This window comes from Bufo bufo, chromosome 3, assembly GCF_905171765.1.
Source record: "Bufo bufo chromosome 3, aBufBuf1.1, whole genome shotgun sequence".
Classification (NCBI taxonomy): domain Eukaryota; kingdom Metazoa; phylum Chordata; class Amphibia; order Anura; family Bufonidae; genus Bufo; species Bufo bufo.
Window position 1 is genome coordinate 440,301,321 of NC_053391.1, and position 26,366 is coordinate 440,327,686.

At 42.4% G+C, this 26,366-nt stretch overlaps 1 protein-coding gene across 4 annotated transcripts in view; it reads left to right on the forward strand.

The window, feature by feature from the left end:
* The window catches only part of LOC120995680 (interleukin-1 receptor type 1-like), an 88,546-nt gene extending 62,977 nt beyond the window's left edge, over positions 1-25,569 (forward strand). For all 4 annotated transcript variants that reach the window (XM_040425036.1, XM_040425035.1, XM_040425033.1 and 1 more), the window contains 4 exons: positions 14,212-14,351; positions 16,243-16,386; positions 19,484-19,645; positions 24,834-25,569. In XM_040425036.1, the coding sequence (XP_040280970.1) occupies positions 14,212-14,351; positions 16,243-16,386; positions 19,484-19,645; positions 24,834-25,192 (805 nt within the window). In that variant the 3' untranslated portion in view covers positions 25,193-25,569. The remainder of the gene's footprint in view (positions 1-14,211; positions 14,352-16,242; positions 16,387-19,483; positions 19,646-24,833) is intronic.
* The last annotated feature ends 797 nt before the right edge of the window (positions 25,570-26,366 follow it).

The window sequence follows — 26,366 nt, forward strand, 5'->3', positions numbered from 1 at the left end:
CTGCAATAATATTCTGGGTTTAAAAAAACACCAATTTTTGGCAATACCCTACATCTGGGGCCTTTGCTGCATTTGTCACAGTGAAATACAAGCTTATTCTGGGTTTAAAAAAAACACCCATTTTTGGCAAGACCCTACATCTGGGGCCTTTGCTGCATTTGTCACAGTGAAATACAAGCTTGAAATACTGCACTAATATTCTGGGTTTAAAAAAACACCCATTTTTGGCAAGACCCTACATCTGGGGCCTTTGCTGCGTTTGTCACAGTGAAATACAAGCTTCAAATACTGCAATAATATTCTGGGTTTAAAAAAACACCCATTTTTGGCAAGACCCTACATCTGGGGCCTTTGCTGCATTTGTCACAGTGAAATACAAGCTTGAAATACTGCACTAATATTCTGGTATTAAAAAAACACCCATTTTTGGCAAGACCCTACATCTGGGGCCTTTGCTGCGTTTGTCACAGTGAAATACAAGCGTTAGATACTGCTGTTATATTCTGTTATTAAAAAAACACCCGTTTTGGGCAAGATAATAAATTTGCGGCCTTTGCTGCACTTGTCACAGTGAAATACAAGCGTTAGATACTGCTGTTATATTCTGTTATTAAAAAAACACCCATTTTGGGCAAGATACTAAATTTGCGGCCTTTGCTGAATTTGTCACAGTGAAATACAACCAGTCAATACTGCAGTAACATTGTTGGTTGACAAATTAAACATTTTTGTGACCGTTAAGTAATTGTGTAAAATTGTAGTGTAGTGTGACCTCAAGAAATCTTTCCTCTTTATGACACCGGCACTGCCTTACTCTCAGTGAACTTAAATGTTGACAATTGGCAGTTACATTTTTTGCCTGACATAAACCATCTGTTAGTTTGGTGGGTGAACGCAAAGAATGAGGAGAGTGTCAAATAAGGGACGTGGCCCCGGTGTGGTGCTGCTGGTGCAGCTCCTGTTGCAGGGAGAGGACGTGGTCGATCTGTGCCAGCTACACGCACAAGTGAAACACCTTCCTCAGGTGAGAATAGACGACAGAACCTTCAGCGTTATTTGGTAGGGCCGAATGCGGCTCTACGAATGGTGAGGCCAGAACAAGTACAGGCAATAGTAGATTAGGTGTCTGACAGTGCCTCCAGTTCCTTCACATTCTCTCTCACCCAGTCTCCCATTGAAAGATCAGAGTTGGCACCTAAAGCCCATGTCCATCAGTCCTTCACCTCACCCCCTTGCAAATCAGCCAAGCAGTCTGAGCCCCAAGTCATGGAGCAGTCACTTCTGCTTTTTGATGACTCTGCTAGCAGGGTTTCCCAAGGCCATCCACATAGCCCTGCCCCAGAAGTGGAAGAGATTGAGTCCACTGATGCCCAACCACTTATGTTTCAGGATGAGTACATGGGAGGACCACCGCAGCATGTCTCGGATGATGACAAAACACAGGTGCCAACTGCTGTGGCTTTCTGCAGTCTGCAGATCGACAAGGAAGTCAGGGGTGAAGACTGGGTGGAAGATGATGTGGAGGACGATGAGGTCCTCGACCCCACATGGAATCAAGGTCATGCGAGTGACCTGTGTAGTTTGGAGGTAGAGGCGGTGGTCGCACAGAGGCACCAGCACAGCAAAAGAGGGAGCAGGGTGCAAAAGCGTCTGTTACATTCTTGGGGGACATTTGACCATTTTTGCCGTGAATAAACCCCTGCTCTGCAAAGGTGACAGGGACATAAATTTGAAAAAATCATCTGTTACATTGTCAGGTGACATTTTACCAATTTTGCCGTATACAAACCCCTGCTCTGCATAGGTGACAGAGACCTAATTTTTGTAAAATCGTCTGTTCAATTGGTGGGTGACATGAACACAGTTTTGCCGTGAATAAACCCCTGCTCTGCATAGTTGACAGGGCCCAAAATTTTAAAAAATCGTCTGTTCCATTGGTGGGTGTGATTAACCCATTTTTGACAATGAAAAACTCCTGCTCTGCATAGGTGACAGGGACTTAAATTTCTAAAATTTGTCTTTAATTGGCGCGCGCCACCTCCTTTCATTCGATCCTTCCGCTTTAACAACTTGTCCCACATTTCCTCTCAATCACATTTCAGACATTGACCTCCCTTGGATGTGGTATCCCTTTCTCACGCTCCCTCTCTGGCGTGGAACCCTGATTCGCCGCTAACCGTGATCCACATGGTAGGCACAGAAAAGAACATCGAAAGTTGCTCGATCAAATATCCAATTGGATCGTGGACATCACGGGGACGTGCGACATGGTGGAGCAGTATGTGTGCACACGCCTACACGTACTGACTGATGGGTCTGCCCCCTTCAACTTCTGGGTCTCCAAATTGGGCACCTGGCCTGATCTTGCCCTTTACGCCTTTTAGGTGCTGGCCTGCCCTGCAGCCAGTGTATTGTCTGAACGTTTGTTTAGCACGGCTGGAGGGGGTTATCATAGGTTATATTCCTCAATGTTTTGGGGTGTACCCTAATTTAAACAAAAAAATTTTTAAAATTAAAACTGAAAACCAGTGTTGGCTACCTCCTCCTCCTCCACTGCCGCTTCCACCTACACCGCCACATCTACCGCCTCCTCAACCTCCTACTCCATATGGACCTCATCCTCCTAGATCAAGATTATTAGTTTCAATTTTTATGTATTTCATGTCATTTCCCTATCCACATTTGTTTGCAGAGCACTTGCCATGCTCTTAACCACATTTTGATAGAGGAAAAAAAGAGACAATGCAGCAGCACTCTGCAAATCAGACAAAGTACAACAATGCTTACAAAAATTATGGTGCTAATACTATGCTTATTTATAAAAGCGAGATGCTTGGACAATGCATTTTGTACAAAACCATCTAAGCCCGTCTGCCGAACGTCAAGGCGATCTCTGTTAGACGGGTCCTAACACTAAATACTACCTGTTATGCGCCATAATGACCGCCATAAAATTCAGGGAGTGTTGGACCCACATGCATGTTGGATCCACTCTGCCTTTTTCCATTTTTTGTGCCAAAATGGCCTCCATTTTGTACAAAATGCATTGTCCAAGCATCTCTCTTTTATAAATAAGCGTAGTATTAGCACCATAATTTTTGTAAGCATTGTTGTACTTTGTCTGATTTGCAGAGTGCTGCTGAATTGTCTCTTTTTTTCCTCTAGGTCTTTGCCATGGCAGCGTGCACCTGCGCACTGGGAGGTGCTGACTAACCCCCTTTTTTTTGCAGATTTACAATGCTGGAGATGTGGCACTCCAGCGAGTCGTGCACTCCTGATTAGCCTGTCTGCCCCATAGGCTGATTTTAATTATTTTCAGTATAAAGCTGTAGCCTGCTCTCACTACATTCATTGGAAGCTGTCTAGCACCAGGAAGGGTATAGAGTGGGCTCGGCATGCATGTTGGTACCTGCATCCCTTGTAATGGAGGCCATTTTGGCACAAAAAATGGAAAAAGGCAGAGTGGATCCAACATACATGTGGGTCCAACACTCCCTGAATTTTATGGCGGTCATTATGGCGCATAACAGGTAGTATTTAGTGTTAGGACCCGTCTAACAGAGATCGCCTTGACGTTCGGCAGACGGGCTTAGATGGTTTTGTACAAAATGCATTGTCCAAGCATCTCGCTTTTATAAATAAGCGTAGTATTAGCACCATAATTTTTGTAAGCATTGTTGTACTTTGTCTGATTTGCAGAGTGCTGCTGCATTGTCTCTTTTTTTCCTCTAGGTCTTTGCCATGGCAGCGTGCACCTGCGCACTGGGAGGTGCTGACTAACCCCCTTTTTTTGCAGAACCACATTTTGATGCCATTTGCAGCCCTCTAGCCCTTTCCATGACTTTTTTAGAGCCATTTTAGTGCTCCAAAGTTCGGGTCCCAATTGGGTTCGGGGTCAAGTTCGGGTGCCGAACTCGAACTTTTTTGTGAAATTCGGCCGAACCCGTCGAACCCGAACATCCAGGTGTCCGCTCAACTATATTCATAAGCGTTCATGAGCGATTGTGATTTTTTTTTTTCTTCTAAAACCGTTTAAATTTACCATTTGTGACTGGGCATCTCAGCTCTTTATAACCATGATGCTGAACATGTTGCATATTACTGCAAGGTAATGGGTAGTTAAAGCAAAAGCAATACATGCAATAATGCCATTTTTATAACCGTGTTATTAAACGAGATGCATTTTGCTGCAATTTTCATTTATAGGAAACCTGTGACTTTTCATTTCTAGGCCTCATAATAAAATTTTGGGAAAATGGAAGAGTGAAAAATGAAAACCCAGGCCTCATCTCCTAAGAGTCAGAATGTGGGTAGTAGCAGCAGTAGCAGAAACAGCCATCTGACCAGCAGTAGTAGGCCATAGTTCTCCTTGGCTTCCGATGAGGTGCAACATTGTTATTGAGGACAAAAAGGATAAGATTATGGACTAGATGGCTCCTTCCTCCTCTCAATCACAGCAGTATGATGTAATGTCACTACTGAATCTGTCACCGTGCATTGGAGCCAGGGGTCACAGTACTCCTCCTGCTCCTCCTCTTTGCAACCCCAGAGAAGCCTTTCAGTTGCATTATCTGTCTTCACTGCCCTCTCCTAGTGGAGTGCCTTTTTTTCTAAAAGACAACAAAACCCCATTTGCTATGGAAGATACTCAAGATAGTGACCCTGTTGATGACTTGCGTGAGAACAGTCAGTGTTTGACTGCCACGAGGAAGAGGTTCAGGTGGAGTTGGGGGACCCCAGCTGTGTTGGTGGTGGTAGCAGTGGTTCTTGTAGCTATGATGGTGGCGGTAAGGGCACTGGTAATGACAGTGGCACTTGGGACAAATACAGAGCAGGGAATTGGAGGTTGCCAAGCAGCCCACTATGACATATCACAGTCTGATGAAAGTGGCTTGGAGGATTAAGATGACAATAACTGTGTGTTGGACAGGACCTGGGAGCTGGATCGAGGAGCTGAGGAGGCGGTAACATCAGAGAATGAGGGTGGTGGGCGCAGCGGCAATAAAGAGTAGAGGGAATGACTGTCCAGAACCTTTAAAAAACTGCCAGGACCAAATCTGTTTATACTATGGTCAGTTTGGAAACTGGTTATGCCATTAATACTGTGGGCACAGGCTCAAAACATTCCAGACATAAGCCATGCTCAGCTGCTGTTAGCTCTGTATGGAATGTGCAAGTATCTACCATCTGGTAATTTTTCTTGCCAGTGCTGGAAGACAAAAGCATTGCAAGATCTGCAGGATGAAAATAAGAAGTGGGCGTTCAAACTAGGGTTGTCACGATATCAACATTTTGATTCGATTTCGATACCATAAAAAAGTATTGCGATACTCGATGCCATTCAAAAAAATGCATTCCGCATGCATTCCGCATTTTATTGAACGTCTGGCACATAATCAAACAGTCCTATTTTTTTGTGGGGGGGACAAGGTGACCAAAAAATGTTGAATCACGCAGTTTTTTGTTTTTTTTCTATTACGGTGTTCACCGCATAGGAGATATTTTATTTATATTTTAATAGTTTAAACTTTTCGAATGTGGCGATATGTAATATGTTTATTTATTTATTGTTTATATATTTTATATGTAAAATTGGGAAAGGGGGTGATTTATACTTAATATTTTGGTGTTTTATTTTAACTTTTTTTTTTTTACTTTTTATTTAATAACTATTTCCCTTCCCCCCGAACCTGGGATCTTTTGATCCCTTGTCCTATTCACTCTAATAGAGCTCTATTAGGGTGAATAGGACTTCAAACTCTCCCTGCTGCTCTGTGCTCTGTGCACATAGCAGCAGGGAGCTTACCATGGCAGCCAGGGCTTCAGTAGCACCCTGGCTGCCATGGTAACCGATCAGAGCCCCGCGATTACCACCACCAATGAAGAGGGGGGGGAGGGAACCCTGTGGCCACTGCCACCAATGATTTAATACTGGGGGGATGGGGGGGCGCACTGCGCCACCAATGATTTAATACTGGGGAGGTTGGGGGGGGCGCACTGCGCCACCAATTTTTTTAATACTGGGGGAGGGGCACACTGCCCCTCCAATGAAGATAACTAACGTTTAATACAAATACAGGAGGCGTGTGCCGGCAAAAGAATCACATAGCTGGCACCCGACCTCTATGATAGGGAGCTGCGATCCGCGATAGTTAACCCCTCAGGTGCCACAGTATTGACAGCAAAAACTGGAACCAACCAGTTACCTCGCACTTCAGCCGTAATTTCTGGTAATTCTGAACAGCAAGAAGAGCGGGGAAAAAAGGGGGGGGGGGAGAAAGGCAAACACCACATACATACAGTACAGACCAAAAGTTTGGACACACCTTCTCATTCAAAGAGTTTTCTTTATTTTCATGACTATGAAGGCATCAAAACTATGAATTAACACATGTGGAATTATATACATAACAAACAAGTGTGAAACAACTGAAAATATATCATATTCTAGGTTCCTCAAAGTAGCCACCTTTTGCTTTGATTACTGCTTTGCACACTCTTGGCATTCTCTTGATGAGCTTCAAGAGGTAGTCCCCTGAAATGGTCTTCCAACAGTCTTGAAGGAGTTCCCAGAGATACTTAGCACTTGTTGGCCCTTTTGCCTTCACTCTGCGGTCCAGCTCACCCCAAACCATCTCGATTGGGTTCAGGTCCGGTGAATGTGGAGGCCAGGTCATCTGGCGCAGCACCCCATCACTCTCCTTCATGGTCAAATAGCCCTTACTTTCAAAGTTTTCCCAATTTTTCGGCTGACTGACCGACCTTTATTTCTTAAAGTAATGATGGCCACTCGTTTTTCTTTACTTAGCTGCTTTTTTCTTGCCATAATACAAATTCTAACAGTCTATTCAGTAGGACTATGAGCTGTGTATCCACCTGACTTCTCCACAACGCAACTGATGGTCCCAACCCCATTTATAAGACAAGAAATCCCACTTATTAAACCTGACAGGGCACACCTGTGAAGTGAAAACCAATTTAGGGGACTACCTCTTGAAGCTCATCAAGAGAATGCCAAGAGTGTGCAAAGCAGTAATCAAAGCAAAAGGTGGCTACTTTGAAGAACCTAGAATATGACATATTTTCAGTTGTTTCACACTTGTTTCTTATGTATATAATTCCACATGTGTTAATTCATAGTTTTGATGCCTTCAGTGTGAATCTACAATTTTCATAGTCATGAAAATAAAGAAAACTATTTGAATGAGAAGGTGTGTCCAAACTTTTGGTCTGTACTGTATATATTTATATATAAGGTGCCTGTGCCCCCATGAGTCCCCAAGCTAAACGCTCTGAGGGACTATTCATTCTGTCAAAAGGAACGAGGCATGGATCCATGAGGATTTTAACATATCTCTGTGTAACAACAGGGTCATTTAACTCTATGGGATCACCATTTTCTCAGCTTAGATGGTTGGCACACTTCAAGAAGCCACTCCAACAGCATAGATTTGAGTGAAAACTGTCCGCAACTAGCTTTATTATTGCTTTTACAGAAGTCAGTGTACTTTCAAACACAAAGAAAATCCACTAACTACATAGTACACACACTACACACTTACTACTAGCAAGACCAGCATTCCAAAATACAAATTACAGTGCATACCACACATTTGATCAGAGGCAGGGGCGTAGCTAAAGGCTCATAGGCCCTGGTGCAAGAGTTCAGCTTGGGCCCCCCTTCCCTTAGTGCTTGTTGGCAAGGGGCAGGGGAGCACATAGCCTTCCTGCTGCCAAAGACAAACATTGAAAGGGCACCCCTCAATCTAAATTCTTGACCTAACCCCTTCCCTACAGCCAGAGGTGTAAATTGACCAGCATGCACTTTCTATAATGCCAGTGTCTTATGTGGCACAAGGGTCTTTGGGCCCCCTCAGGCTCCTGGGCCCGGTAGCGACTGCTACCTCTGCACCCCCTATAGCTACGCCCCTGATCATAGGGTCTTGACTCCCACAGGCCTTGGTGCAGCCTACTTCTTCCCCAGACTGGGAGCAACATTGACAGAGCTCAGCTCACACTTACCTGAGCTCCTCAGCTGGCTGTTAATTACACCTGGCTTTGTTCACATTGCACTAGTATTCTTGCTGGCCGTTTGTGTGGAAGCTTGGCTGTGAGCTGAATTACATCACCTTCAGACCTTGTTCACACCATAGTTAGAGCAGTGGTAGGACCCTCTGCCATGCTGAGTGACCGTGACGTGGTGCATGATGGGCTCCGATATTTTCCTGACAGGGTGCTTTTGTGGTGCATGTGGACCGCGCCGACATCCTCCATTGTATGCATATTTTGCTGGGGATAGTCGATTACTGCGGTCCACATTCGGTGGGGCTGCTCCCCCAATGAAAAACACGCCACAGTGTTAGGGGCTGAGCAGCTCCTCCAGAATTGCCACTATATCTCTGTGTTTTTGTCTTGTTTGATATGTAGTGTGTGTGCCTTTACCTGGCATTCTAACACTCTTTTGCACCTGTTAACCTCCATCACATGGTCTGATATGGGTGTGGCTCACAGTCTGGCTTTGTTCACATTGCACTAGTATTCTTGCTGGCCGTTTGTGTGGAAGCTTGGCTGTGAGCTGAATTACATCACCTTCAGACCTTGTTCACACCATAGTTAGAGCAGTGGTAGGACCCTCTGCCATGCTGAGTGACCGTGACATGGTGCATGATGGGCTCTGATATTTTCCTGACAGGAATATATTGGCGAAAGTCTCAGCTTTTAATATCTGCATTTATGACTTGCCAGTATAGCCAGTGGCATATCCGTTTGGTGCATTCTCTCTCTGTGTTTCATATGATTATTTCCTACATTTTTGTGTAGGGTGCTTTTGTGGTGCATGTGGACCACGCCGACATCCTCCATTGTATGCATATTTTGCTGGGGATAGTCGATTACTGCGGTCCACATGCGGTGGGGCTGCTCCCCCAATGAAAAACACGCCACAGTGTTAGGGGCTGAGCAGCTCCTCCAGAATTGCCACTATATCTCTGTGTTTTTGTCTTGTTTGATATGTAGTGTGTGTGCCTTTACCTGGCATTCTAACACTCTTTTGCACCTGTTAACCTCCATCACATGGTCTGATATGGGTGTGGCTCACAGTCTGGCTTTGTTCACATTGCACTAGTATTCTTGCTGGCCGTTTGTGTGGAAGCTTGGCTGTGAGCTGAATTACATCACCTTCAGACCTTGTTCACACCATAGTTAGAGCAGTGGTAGGACCCTCTGCCATGCTGAGTGACCGTGACGTGGTGCATGATGGGCTCTGATATTTTCCTGACAGGAATATATTGGCGAAAGTCTCAGCTTTTAATATCTGCATTTATGACTTGCCAGTATAGCCAGTGGCATATCCGTTTGGTGCATTCTCTCTCTGTGTTTCATATGATTATTTCCTACATTTTTGTGTAGGGTGCTTTTGTGGTGCATGTGGACCGCGCCGACATCCTCCATTGTATGCATATTTTGCTGGGGATAGTCGATTACTGCGGTCCACATGCGGTGGGGCTGCTCCCCCAATGAAAAACACGCCACAGTGTTAGGGGCTGAGCAGCTCCTCCAGAATTGCCACTATATCTCTGTGTTTTTGTCTTGTTTGATATGTAGTGTGTGTGCCTTTACCTGGCATTCTAACACTCTTTTGCACCTGTTAACCTCCATCACATGGTCTGATATGGGTGTGGCTCACAGTCTGGCTTTGTTCACATTGCACTAGTATTCTTGCTGGCCGTTTGTGTGGAAGCTTGGCTGTGAGCTGAATTACATCACCTTCAGACCTTGTTCACACCATAGTTAGAGCAGTGGTAGGACCCTCTGCCATGCTGAGTGACCGTGACGTGGTGCATGATGGGCTCTGATATTTTCCTGACAGGAATATATTGGCGAAAGTCTCAGCTTTTAATATCTGCATTTATGACTTGCCAGTATAGCCAGTGGCATATCCGTTTGGTGCATTCTCTCTCTGTGTTTCATATGATTATTTCCTACATTTTTGTGTAGGGTGCTTTTGTGGTGCATGTGGACCGCGCCGACATCCTCCATTGTATGCATATTTTGCTGGGGATAGTCGATTACTGCGGTCCACATGCGGTGGGGCTGCTCCCCCAATGAAAAACACGCCACAGTGTTAGGGGCTGAGCAGCTCCTCCAGAATTGCCACTATATCTCTGTGTTTTTGTCTTGTTTGATATGTAGTGTGTGTGCCTTTACCTGGCATTCTAACACTCTTTTGCACCTGTTAACCTCCATCACATGGTCTGATATGGGTGTGGCTCACAGTCTGGCTTTGTTCACATTGCACTAGTATTCTTGCTGGCCGTTTGTGTGGAAGCTTGGCTGTGAGCTGAATTACATCACCTTCAGACCTTGTTCACACCATAGTTAGAGCAGTGGTAGGACCCTCTGCCATGCTGAGTGACCGTGACATGGTGCATGATGGGCTCCGATATTTTCCTGACAGGAATATATTGGCGAAAGTCTCAGCTTTTAATATCTGCATTTATGACTTGCCAGTATAGCCAGTGGCATATCCGTTTGGTGCATTCTCTCTCTGTGTTTCATATGATTATTTCCTACATTTTTGTGTAGGGTTCTTTTGTGGTGCATGTGGACCGCGCCGACATCCTCCATTATATGCATATTTTTCTGGGGATAGTCGATTACCTCGGGCCACATGCGGTGGGGCTGCTCACCCAATGAAAAACACGCCACAGTGTTAGGGGCTGAGCAGCTCCTCCAGAATTGCCACTATATCTCTGTGTTTTTGTCTTGTTTGATATGTAGTGTGTGTGCCTTTACCTGGCATTCTAACACTCTTTTGCACCTGTTAACCTCCATCACATGGTCTGATATGGGTGTGGCTCACAGTCTGGCTTTGTTCACATTGCACTAGTATGCTTGCTGGCCATTTGTGTGGAAGCTTGGCTATGAGCTGAATTACATCACCTTCAGACCTTGTTCACACCATAGTTAGAGCAGTGGTAGGACCCTCTGCCATGCTGAGTGACCGTGACGTGGTGCATGATGGGCTTCGATATTTTCCTGACAGGAATATATTGGCGAAAGTCTCAGCTTTTAATATCTGCATTTATGACTTGCCAGTATAGCCAGTGGTATATCCGTTTGGTGCATTCTCTCTCTGTGTTTCATATAATTACACCTATAGTCTAGCTGATGAACAGAGAGGAAAAACACTTTTTTGTCCAGACTTCATGCTCTCATTTCTCTGGGTGAGATACACCATATTACTGACTTCAGTATGCCATTCTGGCAGCTCCACTGCCACACTCCATCTGAGGCCAATTAATAGATTTGCCCTGGCTGATGGTGCCCCATCATGCCACTGCCACTGTCTGCCTGCCTACCATCATGTTTTATACAGTATAGCTGCTGCTGCCATAAACCTACTGCCACTACCATTACTGCCACACAGCCGCCACTACTACTACCGTTCTAACACAGCCCCACACACATTTATTTGCTGCCATATCTGTGTCATTATGTGCTGCTACTGCTGGCACTATCATTTCTTCCACTATTACCTCTACACAACTTACACTGTCTACAGCCACACTGTACTACTGCTCCCAAATAAAATGGAAAGTTTTTCTGAGCTTTTCCAACTTCAGAACAAACCACTGTTTCTTCTGACAATTAACACTTATATTTGTGTATAAATACGGGCAGGTATTCTGCCCCTGTTACCACATACTTTTTGAATGCTTTTGCAGAACAAGCCACTGTTTCTTATGACATTATTGTGTGTATGACAATTTTTGGTAGGTTTATAATATGAAAAAGCATAAGACATGAAACAGCACAGTATGAGGGTCATTTATTAAGCTGAAATATGCCTATATTAGGCGTATTTCAGGCGCAGATGGCGGCTCAACAGTTAGTTGCGCCACTATCTGCAACTTCGCCGCGCTCACATCAGGTCTAAAAATGTGGGCTTGGCAGGGGTGGGGAAGGATACGGGCCAGGAGGCCTGTCTCATTTACCATTTTCTATGCCTGTTTAAGGCATTGAAAAAGGTCTAAATGTAAGACAGATTGGAAGCTGTCTTACATTTAGAACTGGCATTGGATGCACCAAAGTTATGGAGAGGCTTGCGCCTCTTCATAACTTCAGCGGGACCACCACAGCTTAGGGCTTCATTAAGACTGGCGTCTAAAATGCCGGTCTTAACCCTTTCACGCCCAGCGCCATACATGTATGGCGCTGGGCGGGTGTTTAAAGATGGCGCCTGCTCCTGCCCGCTGCAGGCGCCATAGCCGCGGGTGGCCGTCTGCTTCTTCTAGCAGACACCCGTGGCTAATGTCCGCAACCGGCAGTAATGACAATTACAGACATTTAACCCCTCAGATGCCGTGGTAAATCCTGACCACAGCATCTGAGCGCGCTGAAACCGAAAGTGCGCACTTTCGGTTGCGCTCCGGCTCCCATGTGTGGCGATCAGAGCAGCCGGAGCGTATATGCAGCAGCCCCTGTCTTTATGAATGACAGGAGGCTGCTGCATAGTATTTCATATGGAGCCCTTGCCTGTAATAGGGCTCCACAGGAAACTAGTAAAATGATCATAGATTCTAATGCAAGTGCATTGGAATCTATGATAATAACAATAAGATGATTGGTTGTTATAGTTCCCTATGGGAACTATAAAAAAGTGTAAAAAATTATAATAAAATAAATAAATAAATAAATAAAAAAAAACATAAAAATTCTAATCACCCCCCTTTTCCCAAAATAAAAATAAAAGAACAAAAAAAATAAAAAAATTCATGGGTCTCGTAATGTGCGAAAACGCCCATAGTATAAAAATATAAAAATATATTCCCCATACGGCCGATTTGCCATTTTTGGTCGCTTCATTTTCTACAAAAAATTCAATAAAAAGTCATATACACCTCAGAATGGTATCAATGAAAAGTTCAGATCGCCCCACAAACAATAAGCCCCCATACAGCTCCTTAAACATAATTACAAAAAAGTTATAGGGGTCAAAATATGGCGACAAAAAAATAAAAATGATTTTTTCCCACTTTTTAATTTTTTTATCACTATCAAAATGCAAGAAAAGCTATACATATAAGGTATCTACAGATTTGTACCTGTAGAATAAAAGTAACCAGTCAGTTTTATCGCACATAGAACGTCGTAAATAAAAAAAAAACGTAAAACTGTGGTTTAATTGCTTTTCTTTTGCAATTTCACTCCATTTGGATTTTTTTTCCCGCTTCCCACTACATAATATGCAATATTAAATGGTGGCGTTACAAAGTACAACTTGCCCCGCAAAAAACAAGCCCTCATATGGCTATGTGAACAGACAAATAAAAATGTTATGGCTGTGGGATGGCAGGGAGCGCAAAACGAAAATGCAAAAAAACAAAAAACCTCTGGGGTTAATAAATGTGCCCCTATTTTTTTAAACATGCTGTTTGTTAATACCGTCAACCATGCCTTTACCAATAGCTATATATATATATATCAGTGTAACAATGAAATTATTTGCTAATGCTGTCATCGCGGACAAGAGCTTAAAAGGGGGGAAGGGGAAAGAAAGAGCAAAAATCTGATAACAAAGATATAAAAAAATCTGAGACCTCAAAGGGCAATATACCAATTATCATGTCAATTGGAGCGTATTTAATTTGTGTAGAATCGATTCAGACAAGAATAACTTTCAGATGCAAAATGAATTTCAAGAAATTCGCTCATCTCTACATGCCACCATCTTTCAGCTACTTTGATATCACAAACTCGTAAAATTGGTAAATTGTCTTACAGCACAAAAAGATAACTATTTCTTTCAGTTTTTTTTTTCATTATTTGTTTATTAATCTTTAAAGGGGTTCTCTGGGCTTTTAATATTGATGACCTCTCCTCAAGATATCAGATCGGCGGGGGTCCAACACCCGGCACCCCCACCGATCAGTTGTATGAAGGGAAGGTGCACACAGTAAGCCCATGCCGTCTCCCTTTTCCCTTCATGCTCACTGCTGCTATGTCTATGACGAGTAGGAAGGGAGACAGGAGGCCACATTCGCACATCTTCTCTTCATACAGTTTATCGGCAGGGGTGCTGGGTGTCAGAAACCCGCCGATCTGATATTGATGAGGATATCCTGAAGATAGGTCATCAATATTAAAACTTCGGAGAACCCCTTTAATTTGTTTTAAAAAAAACTGATATAATATTTTGTTTTTTCTTAGTTACACATCTACAGAAGATGGGATACTAAATTTCAGAACCCTGAACTTTACAAAAGTTATAGAACAGGACTACAACAGACAATTTTACTGTAACTCCCGTGTTTCAGAAACTACATTTTATATTACATTCAAAAAGCCAGGTATAAATTGATTTCTTTTTTTGGTATGTGAACTATATTGAGATGCCTCGAGTGACAGTTACCTGATGTTCATCTTTTTCTTACTGATTTCTTAGTAATCTCTATTTTATAATTATACTGCCCTTGCCTAGGATAAATTTGTGCTTACACAGCGCAGCCAATTTGAAGAGGGAAATGGTACCAAGCACAAGACGGGGGAAGGCAGGGGGGGGTTTAGACTACTTCAGACTTCCTGTGGGCCTTGTCATTAAGCTTTAGTCACAGATCACAGCTCTGCCCTTTTGGAGCTGAGCTAAAAAAACAGCCAATCAGCAAGATCTGAGGAACATATAGTAAATAGTAGTTGACCATATCTGGCTGACAGCACTGGGAATTTAAATTAGTCCTGGAAAAAAAAAAATAAGAAGGCCCCATTTTGTAGATGGCTCCAAATTGACAGAAGGTGGTAGGACCAACACAAGTCAGCAATACCACAGTGCAGCACAAAATACCACCTCAGCAGAACCAAATACCATAGTGCAGCACAATATACTGTATCAGCAGCACAAAATACCTCCCCAGAAGCTAGCTATCCGGGGTGGCCATTGCAAACTGCCATGTTCTGTCCTCCTCCTCCACTTTTCCCTAATTAAGTAATGGAGGAGGGTAATGAGGATGTGAGGCATGGTCACAGTACAGAGCCAACAGTACCTTCAGCATCCTGCCTTGTCTTTCAGCACTACCAAAATACAGGAGAACACAGCACTACATATCTGCTACATCCAGTGATGTCTCCTCTGATGTAGACATTGTTTTCTCAACTTTTCCATTCAGAACAGACCGTCATGTTGACTTCTTCAGCTATGTCTCATCTTTGCAGAGTTTGTCACATAGACATCTTGGATTTATCATTTATCTATCTTACATCCCACCCTGGTGCCCTAACAGTGTCATCCTGGTGCACTACCAGGAAAGTGTTCATTCCCCAGTGTCCCCAAATACTATACTACAGAAAAAAGTGTTCCCAGTAATAATATCCCAGTAATAATAATGCCTCCTATAGTGCCCCTTATAATAATAATGCCCACTATTGTGCCCCAGTAATAATATTGGCCTAATATGAAGCCTCCAGCAATAATAAAGCCCCATAGATCCCCAGTATTAGTAATGCCTCCTATAGTACCTCCAACAATAATTTTGCCCCTACAGTGCCTCAAGTGTTTTTAATCCCCTATAGTGCCTCAAGTTATAATACATGTTATAATGCCACCAACAATAATGCGCCCACAATGTCCTCCAATAATGTTCCCCATATTGCCTCCACTAATGTTCCCCACAGTGTCCCCTGTAATGTCCCCCATAGTGCCTCCAGTAATGCCCCCACAGCAGCCCCAGTAATGTCCTCCACAATGCACCTAGTAATGTATCCCACATTGATCCAGCAGATTGTACATGTGCAAATGATCGGGAACAAGCATTTGTCGTAACATTCGTTACCAATAATCTGCACAACAACAAAGTCAACAATTAAAACAGGAATAATGATGGCACTGCTCACTCAAAATGAGAATTGGTACATAGTTCTGAGAACAGGAAGTGTGAAAAACATGCAGCAAAGTGATCCAGGTACTGGGTGGGTGAGCCAGTGGGTGGTAAACAACTGACACTCTAAGTGACAGTGGGTGGAAAAGTCTGAGGGTGTTAGTCTTAAAAGATGGGATTGAGAGTGATGGTACTGAGGGAATAACCTGGAAGGTGCATTGGGCGGAAAGAAGTACGCCAACTCGACCACCATGTCTGTTCTCAATGCTTATTTTTAGATTTTAAACTGGAAAATCTCTGTTAGCATCATAATGTTTTTACAAATGTACTACATTTCTAATTCTGCTTGTATTCTCTATTGTGTTTGCAGATCCTAATTTCCGGGAATTCTTAATTGCATTTTTTGTGTCTGCGTTCTTGGTTATTGTTATAGCTATAATTGTGATACGAATTTTTAAAGTTGACATTGTCCTTTGGTATCGAAGTTCCTGTTTCGCAAATTCTGATCAAAAAGGTATGTTTCAATTATCAATATAAAAGAGGTTGCCTCATAAAAACAAACCTTGTCCAAATATTCTGCTAGGACTGGGACTAGGGACTAGGACTGGGACTGGGACTAGGACTGCCCTGTGTGTCAGAATGGATAGGCACTCTGTAAGAGCTGCTAACACTGTCAATTACATGGATGGTCATTTACTTGAATGGCCATATGTGGCTTCCCACAATAATAAACAGCTTATTGTCTGGGGTTAGAGTGTCATACCAGCTGTGTTTTACAAAGGAATTGTCTAAGTGAGACAGCAGTCAGCAAAATGATTTAGGGATAATGGTGGCCACAGTTATTTTGCCATATTGAAGGTTTTAACATAGTATCATAGTTTGTAAGGCTAAAAAACGACATCCATCCATTCAGTTCAGCCTGTTATCCTGCAATGTGGATCCAGAGGAAGGAAAAAAACCTGATTCGATTTGGGTTAGCAAAAAATTCAACCTAAATAAAAAGTTCGCCAATTGAAAAGTTGAGGGCAACATTCTGTGGTCTTCTAGGACACCACACAGCCCCTTTCAAGCTCTTTAATACCAAAATATTATTAGTAATGACAAAGTGACAATGATATATATGGCTATGGGTAAATGCATAGCTGAAGGTGTTTACAAACAGCCTCTTTAAAAACTCTCTGTACTCTGGGATTTCTTTTTGGTGGCAAATGCCTGCTTGTTGTATATACAGTACACAGACATCTACCATGTCATGTGATCCTTTTACTCCATCTTTCCTGTTTTCTGATCTAAAAAATTCTAATCTCAAAAATGGCTGACACCATTTTGATGAAATCAAATCACCAAAATTTGGATTCAGCTTCAACATGAATTTTTGGAAAATTCAAGACAAATTTCATTTGAACCAAATTAATTCTATGCTAATTTTATAGGGTATTGTATAATAGATTTCATTCACCATATGTGGATCTTAGAAACTCAACTACAGACAGGTAGATCAACTATTGATTACTTATAAACTCATCAGTTTTGTCACAAGACCTAATGTAATGGCTCACCAAGTTTCTAGTATGTGCCTTGTCTTTAACACCATGTAAGACCAAATCCTGGTTTTGTATTTGTATCACAACTCACACTATAAAGCAAATTAAAAGTTAAATCAACTTATTTTTATTATAGGTGTAACCTCCAAAATAGTCTAAATAGATTTATAGTTCGCAAGTACATTTCGCTCTTGGTTATGTTTTGGTTAAGATTTTGTTGCTAAATTCTATTTTATAACCATGGAATAAATATCTTAGGAACCCTGATCAAATATTTGCAGCCAAATCAATACTGCAATCGATGTCTACAAATTGTACAACCCCTTACAGTATATACAGGGAGTGCAGAATTATTAGGCAAGTGGTATTTTTGAGGATTAATTTTATTATTGAACAACAACCATGTTCTCAATGAACCCAAAAAACTCATTAATATCAAAGCTGAATATTTTTGGAAGTAGTTTTTAGTTTGTTTTTAGTTTTAGCTATTTTAGGGGGATATCTGTGTGTGCAGGTGACTATTACTGTGCATAATTATTAGGCAACTTAACAAAAAACAAATATATACCCATTTCAATTATTTATTTTTACCAGTGAAACCAATATAACATCTCAACATTCACAAATATACATTTTTGACATTCAAAAACAAAACAAAAACAAATCAGTGACCAATATAGCCACCTTTCTTTGCAAGGACACTCAAAAGCCTTCCATCCATGGATTCTGTCAGCGTTTTGATCTGTTCACCATCAACATTGCGTGCAGCAGCAACCACAGCCTCCCAGACACTGTTCAGAGAGGTGTACTGTTTTCCCTCCTTGTAAATCTCACATTTGATGATGGACCACAGGTTCTTAATGGGGTTCAGATCAGGTGAACAAGGAGGCCATGTCATTAGATTTTCTTCTTTTATACCCTTTCTTGCCAGCCATGCTGTGGAGTACTTGGACGCGTGTGATGGAGCATTGTCCTGAATGAAAATCATGTTTTTCTTGAAGGATGAAGACTTCTTCCTGTACCACTGCTTGAAGAAGGTGTCTTCCAGAAACTGGCAGTAGGACTGGGAGTTGAGCTTGACTCCATCCTCAACCCGAAAAGGCCCACAAGCTCATCTTTGATGATACCAGCCCAAACCAGTACTCCACCTCCACCTTGCTGGCGTCTGAGTCGGACTGGAGCTCTCTGCCCTTTACCAACCCAGCCACGGGCCCATCCATCTGGCCCATCAAGACTCACTCTCATTTCATCAGTCCATAAAACCTTAGAAAAATCAGTCTTGAGATATTTCTTGGCCCAGTCTTGACGTTTCAGCTTGTGTGTCTTGTTCAGTGGTGGTCGTCTTTCAGCCTTTCTTACCTTGGCCATGTCTCTGAGTATTGCACACCTTGTGCTTTTGGGCACTCCAGTGATGTTGCAGCTCTGAAATATGGCCAAACTGGTGGCAAGTGGCATCTTGGCAGCTGCACGCTTGACTTTTCTCAGTTCATGGGCAGTTATTTTGCTCCTTGGTTTTTCCACACGCTTCTTGCGACCCTGTTGACTATTTTGAATGAAACGCTTGATTGTTCGATGATCACGCTTCAGAAGCTTTGCAATTTTAAGAGTGCTGCATCCCTCTGCAAGATATCTCACTATTTTTGACTTTTCTGAGCCTGTCAAGTCCTTCTTTTAACCCATTTTGCCAAAGGAAAGGAAGTTGCCTAATAATTATGCACACCTAATATAGGGTGTTGATGTCATTAGACCACACCCCTTCTCATTATAGAGATGCACATCACCTAATATGCTTAATTGGTAGTAGGCTTTCGAGCCTATACAGCTTGGAGTAAGACAACATGCATAAAGAGGATGATGTGGTCAAAATACTCATTTGCCTAATAATTCTGCACGCAGTGTACTGTATATTTTATTGTTTTATGTATAGATTTGATTAATATTTACTATACTGAAATACAAAATAGATAAATATCTAGTCATATTCTACTTGTAGAACTATACAGATCTCTTATTTCACTAAGCCCCAGTCTAATTATTTTGTTCCTAATGATGTCATCACTCTTGCAGATGGGAAACTGTATGATGCTTACATAATATATTCAAATAAATTCATGGGAACCAGCTCTTATGAAATGGACATATTTGTCCTGAAAGTGCTGCCAGAAGTTCTAGAGAAGCAGTGTGGTTACCGATTGTTTATAATTGGACGAGATGATTTACCAGGACAAGGCAAGTATTTCTGTAGTTTTTATTTTTTTTGGTCAATCATTCACAAACAGGTAAAAACACAAAATATGTTCTACAATTTTTTTTATACTTTTTAATTTATGTCCAGTGATGCAGTGGTAGTGTAGTGGTACTGAAGTTTAGTGGTTCATGACAGCCCAATCTAAGCACTGCACAATTCTCCTATGCAGCAGAGAGCGGGGCTTGGTTGTAACATTAGAGCTGCACTCCTGCTCTAACGGCATCCGCAATGAACCGCACTACACAATAGTAATTTATCCCATACAGGGAACGCTAGTGTTGAGTGAATCAAGCTTTGGATCATAGATCCAAAGTCGATTCGTTCTAACACTTTGTTTTAATGCTGCCCGGAGACCTTCAGGTGAAACAAATTTTGCCACAACGGAGACAATACATTTTAATGCTGTCTCTGGACAGCATTAAACAGAAGTGCTAGAATGAATTGACTTCGGGTCTATAATCTGAAGCTCGATTTGCTCAGCACTAGTGAACACCTTAAAAAAAAAAAAAATAATGAATTGCTGCTTTTTGCTTATTCGCTACCAAAAAACTGAATAAAAACCTATTAAAACTGGTATCAACCCAAAATGATACTAATGAAAACTACAAGTCATCCTGCACAAATCAAGCCGTTAGACACATACACAGAAGGAAAAATAAAAAAGTTATAGGTCTTGGGATGTGGCAATGCAAAAAAAAATTTTTGTTTTAAAAAAATAAAATAAAATATTGTGCAAAAGTAAACAAACGTAAAGAAAAAGTTCTATATCTTTAGTATCATTGGAATCATACTGACCCAGAGAGTAAAGTTATCATGTTATTTAGGCAAAAAAATGAACGCCACAAAATTTATAGCTTAAAATCTTGCATGCATAGTAGTCCTCTCAATGTATTCCACGGCTGGTTTGCGGGTGCACAGGGGTGATATGGGAGTGCGTATCAACATACAAATTACTGATCTGGAGTCAGCAGTCTATGTTCTATACATGTATTACTGTATTTATTGGGGCTTGCTGGTGGTGACAGACCCCCTTTAAAGTGAATCTCCAACTTTTAAAATCGACATATTTAGCATTAAATTCTGTGCGGAATAATTTAGATTTTACATGTTTTCAGAGCTCGGTTTTGTGCCACAGAGTTCAAAATCCCCTTCATAGATATAAATTGATAGATAGCATGCTTGCAGTGCTGAGGTGCGTCCTGCATGCCTGCTTATTATTGAGTTTAATGTATGCAGAATGCAGCAAACTCCTGTATCTCTCTAACCTATTTACATCAAGGTTGGACATTCACTTTTTATTGAACCTCTTTCTGGAGCCACTTTAAAGAGGCACTCCTAGCAAAAATATTTTCTTCCCTCTATTTGTAAGTGTGCTGGTATTTATAAATTGATCATTAAAAAAAATGATTAAGAGATTAAAAGGTTTGTGCAGCCAGTAAATATTGATGACCTATCCTCAGGATAGGTTATTAATATCGGATCAGTGGGGGTCCGACTTCCGACACCCTGTCAATCATCTGTTTGAAGAGGAGGCGATGCTCGTATGCGCCCTGCTTTCTCTTCATTACACTGCCCACCATCCCGCTTGGCCTCGCCCTATTCAAGTGGATGGAACAAGCACTTGTAATTACACTGTGCCACCAAGACTTCCGAGATGACGTGCAAGTGTAATCTTGGAGAGGAAGTAGGACTCGTACCTCCTCTTCAAACAGCTAATCAGCGGGGGTGCCAGAAGTCGGACCCCCACTGATAAGATATTGATGACCTATTCTGAGGTTAGGTTATCAATATATAATGGCTACACAACCCCTTAATAATACCCTTTCAACTTCCAAAGCAATTGTGGTCTCATGTGAAAATCTGTGTGTTCCACAGTCAGTGGTGTACATAGAGAAGCAGTGGCGTAGCGTGGGGGGGCCAGGGGGGCTGTTGCCCCGGCGCAAAATTTTTATGGGCGCCAGCAGGGCCGCACCGCCAATTAGGAAAAGTAAGGCGATCGTCCCAGGCGGCGGGGTCCTGCTCACAAGTGGGGGGCGGCAGCAGGTCACAGGGAGATGAGCACTTCCATTGTGAATGCGTCATCCCCATAGTCATCTGTATCGCCGTCCTCAGGACAGCGATACAGATGGATGTGCTGGGGGGCAGGGAAGGGAGAGGCGTCTCCCTTCCTCGTTCCTCTGATAGGCTGCAGGCCTAGTGCCTGCAGCCTATCAGAGGCGGGTGCAGGTGGCGCGATGATTTCATTGCGCCGCCTGAGCCGTACAGCGCGGGACACAGGCCGGAAGAGGTCTGCATCACATAGCTGCCATGGAGGTAAGTATAAGTGTTTATTTTTTTGTATGGTACAATACTGGCTACTGGCACATGTTTGGGGGGCCATCTACGGGAGGCACTTCTCACTGGCACATGATTGGGGGCATCTATGGGGGCACATCTTACTGGCACATTATTGGGGGCACTGTGGGGGCATCTATGGGGGCACTTCTTACTGGCACATTATTGAGGGCACTTTTTACTGCCACATTATTGGGTGGCACTATGGGGGCACTTCTTACTAGCACATTATTGGGAGCATCTACTGAGGCCACAAAGAAGGAGTATTTTATATGGGGGGCTCTGTATAGGGGCATTTTATACTGGGGCACATTATAGTGGGTACTATGGAGAAGGGGAAAGAGGAGTACTATGGAGTCATCTACGGGGGCACTAAGGAGGGGTATTTTATACTTGCAAATTATGGGGGAAACTGAGGGCATCTACTGGGGCACTATATATGGGGCATTTTATACTGGTACATTATGGGGGCACTAGGAGGAAGGGGGGAAAGGAGCACTATGGGAGTATTTTATACTGACATTATGGGGGCACTATGGGGACATTAGCTCAACGGGGGCATTAAAAGGGAGTATTTTTGCACTGTCAAATTATAAGGAGAATTATTACTACTGGGGGCATTATGGTGGGCTTTATTACTACTGGGGGCCTAGGTGGAACTCTATTATTAGTATGGGCACTATGGGAGCATTTTTACTTCTGGGGCACAGTGGGGACATGTTGGGGGCACTGTAGGAGCACTATTACTACCATGTGTGCTCTAGCAGAGAATTATTCCTCTTGGTGGGACTTTTCGGAGCACTATTACTGTGGGGGCACCTTGGCACAGTATCAGCTTACTACAATTATTTTGGGGAGACGTTATGTTTACACTATTAGTGTCAGGGGCACTATTTGCTGGGCACAGTTATTTTAGGGCACTATGTGCCAATAATTATTAAAGGGCACTATCTGCATGGTACTACTATTATCAGGGGGTTTATCTGTTTCTTCAGTATAATATTGGGGAGCACGGCAGGCAGAGTATTGGGGATGGTAGGATGATTTGTCCAGAAGATGGGAGGATGATGGAAAAGTAGTAAACTAAGATTTTTTTGTCAAACTTCCGAGATGAGAAATGGCTGAAAAATGGTGGTCTGGTCTGAAAGGAGAAGATGAGGAAAGCGAACATCTACATCAAAGGAGACATCACTGGATGTAAGAGGTATGTGCGCTGCATTACCTTGTATGTTCTGTAGTGATGGGAGGGTGGATATAGAATTTGGCCCATACTGTAGCAGCCTGGCCCCAGACTTCAGGTCACACTGTGTGTTCTGAATTCTGGGGGCTCACACCCATCTACTACATTATCTGTACACAGAGAGTTATCACCATGTTATCTGTAGTGTTACATAGGACTGCATGTGGCATCTACTCCATTATCTGTAAAAAGGGGCGTGGCCCCATGTTGGGGGGGGGTGCAATACTTGGCTGCATTTTACCCATATTTGGCTAAAAATAATTTTTTCAATTGGCCTTTATTACAAATATTGAGCTGTTCTGTCACAAATGGTTTACAATTTTTCTAGCTGTGTGACAGGTACTTTCACTTTGTGCCGGTCATCTAATAAACCTTATCTCTAAATTACTGAGAGGTCATAAACAATTATTTAAGCTACATTGTTATCAGTAAGATAAGAACTGAGCTATAATGAGTGTTTGGGAGGTCAGAGAGCAAAGATAGGTAGTCCGTCAGTTCCTGGTCTGACGGAAAAGACAGAAAATCCAAACATCATCTCAGCTATGTAAAGAAAATAAGACTCCATATTTTTAATAAAGACCAATTTAAAAAATATATTTTAGCTCAAAATGAGTACAATGCAATAATAATTTAAAAAAATGCCCCAAAGGTGTACATAACCTTTAAGTGGTCGCTTAACTCTAAAAAAGCTTAATCTAAAATCATAGAATACATTATCCTAAAGCTGTGCACAAATCATTTTGATTAAAGTTCACTCTAAAGGACAACTAAAATATCATCCTTTGGCCAAAATCATGGAGCTGTACATGCTCCCAAAGTTTTATTTACCTGCCATTAAAGCGATCTCCTGCTGTTTTCTATTAGACCACAGTTGAAGCCTATACTGCCACAACAAAGTCAGTATAAGTAATATACCCACGCTCCCCTGCAGAAAATTATCATGTAAATTTGCCTCAGGTTTATGTCTCTCGTGCTCCATGACAGATCATTCACACCTTCAGCTTAGTTGGGTGATCCTGCCCACTGGCATATATGTACCGAGAGGTTATTACTATTCAGATGACTTGGTTACTGGTCTTGGAGTCATGGAGATAGCATCCATTTAGTACTGCAGTGGGGAAAATATGTAGTAACATGAAATAAAAGAGAGTAAAAAGTTCATTTTCAACTGGAGTGGTCTTTTAAATATTACTACTCTCTGCCGCCACTGGGGTCTCCCATCTTTTTACAAAGGAGTTCTTAAACATTAAAAGGTAGAATATAAATGGTTGCTATGGGTAAGTAAGACAGTTTTCCTTTACACCAATTTTGATAAATCTCCCCCTGTGAGGGCTCCCACGTGAGCCACACAGCATCAAGGAAAGTATTAGAGGGGACGTCTGGACCAGTGTAGTACTGTAGACTACCCTGCACTGGACATGCAACCCGAGCCTCTGAAAGAAAATTACATTAGATAAGCAAAATTAAACATTTTTGAAGGCTAGTACCTGTCTCCAGGTAAACCCTGCATGATATCAACGTGGTCATAAAATGGCAAGTAACCCTTAACATATTTTCACTCTTCAAAATGTAATACTATTTTGATATGATTCCAGCCATGGCGGACCTTGTAGATGAGAATATTGCACAAAGCAGAAGAGTAATTATCATTTTGGGAAACAAATTCTGTGAAGATCGTGGTGATGACTTTGAACAAAAAATCGCTATGTATGACGCGCTTATTCGGGATAAAATAACAGTCGTTTTGATTGAAATGGAGAAAATGGACTACACCAGCATGCCTGAATCAATAAAATACCTCAAACAGAAGCAAGGCGCTGTGCGTTGGAAAGGAAAATTCACAGAAGCCGCTCTTTCCCCTAATACAAGATTCTGGAAAAACATCCGATATCAGATGCCTCCAGCCCAGCGTCCTTCTGACAAGGAACTGCACTACATACATTCAGAAGACTGAAATGAAGCGGGTATTAAAGACTTGGATACTGTACATTCATGTGATTTATCAAACCTTACACATGTAATAAAACACTAGGCCCTTGGTTGGAGCTGTGGACAAAAAGCAGCAGCATGTTACTCTCCATGCCAATAATGTGAACACCTTACATAGATATCATTGTCAGCTTTGGCACAAAAGTCATCATTTCAGATACTACCTCCTACTATAACTGCACTTTCAAAGGATTTCACTTTTAACCTATGAACTCTTTTAAGGCCCCTTTCACACGGGCGAATATTCCGCGCGGGTGCAATGCGTGACGTGAGCACATTGCACCCGCACTAAATCCTGACCCATTCATTTCAATGGGGCTTTGTACATGAGCCATGTTTTTCACGCATAACTTGTGCGTTGCGTGAAAATCGCAGCATGTTCTATATTCAGCGTTTTTCACTCAACGCAGGCCCCCAAAAAAATGAATGGGGCTGCGTGAAAATTGCAAGCATCCGCAACCAAAAGCGGATGCGGTGCGATTTTCACGCATGGTTGCTAGGAGATGATAGTGATGAGCAACCCCGGACCCCATTAAAGTAAATTCCCTGTATTATTTTCCCTTATAACATGGTTTTAAGGGAAAATAATAGCATTCTTAATGCAGAATGCTTACTAAAATGTTGATTGAGGGGTTAACAAATAAAAAAAATTAACTCACCTTATCCACTTGATCGCGCAGCCGGCATCGTCTTCCTTCTTCTTCTTTCAGGACCTGCAAAAAGACATTTGATGACGTAATCGCTCTCAGGGTGACGTCAGCACAGGTCCTGCTGTATGAAGATAGAAGATCCTGCTATCTTCATTCAGCAGGACCTGCGCTGACGTCACCATGCTCACCACGTGGTGAGCGCGATTACGTCATCAAAGGTCCTTTTGCAGGTCCTGAAAGAAGAAGAAATAAGACGATGTCGGCTGCGCGATCAAGTGGATAAGGTGAGTTAATTTTATTTATATTTTAACCCCTTAATCGACATTTTAGTAAGCATTCTGTATTAAGAATGCTATTATTTTCCCTTATAATCATGTTATAAGGGGAAATAATATTTACAGAACACCTAACCCAAACCCGAACTTCAGTGAAGAAGTCTGGGTTCGGGTCTGGGTACCACATTCAGTTTTTTATCTCATGGGTGCAAAA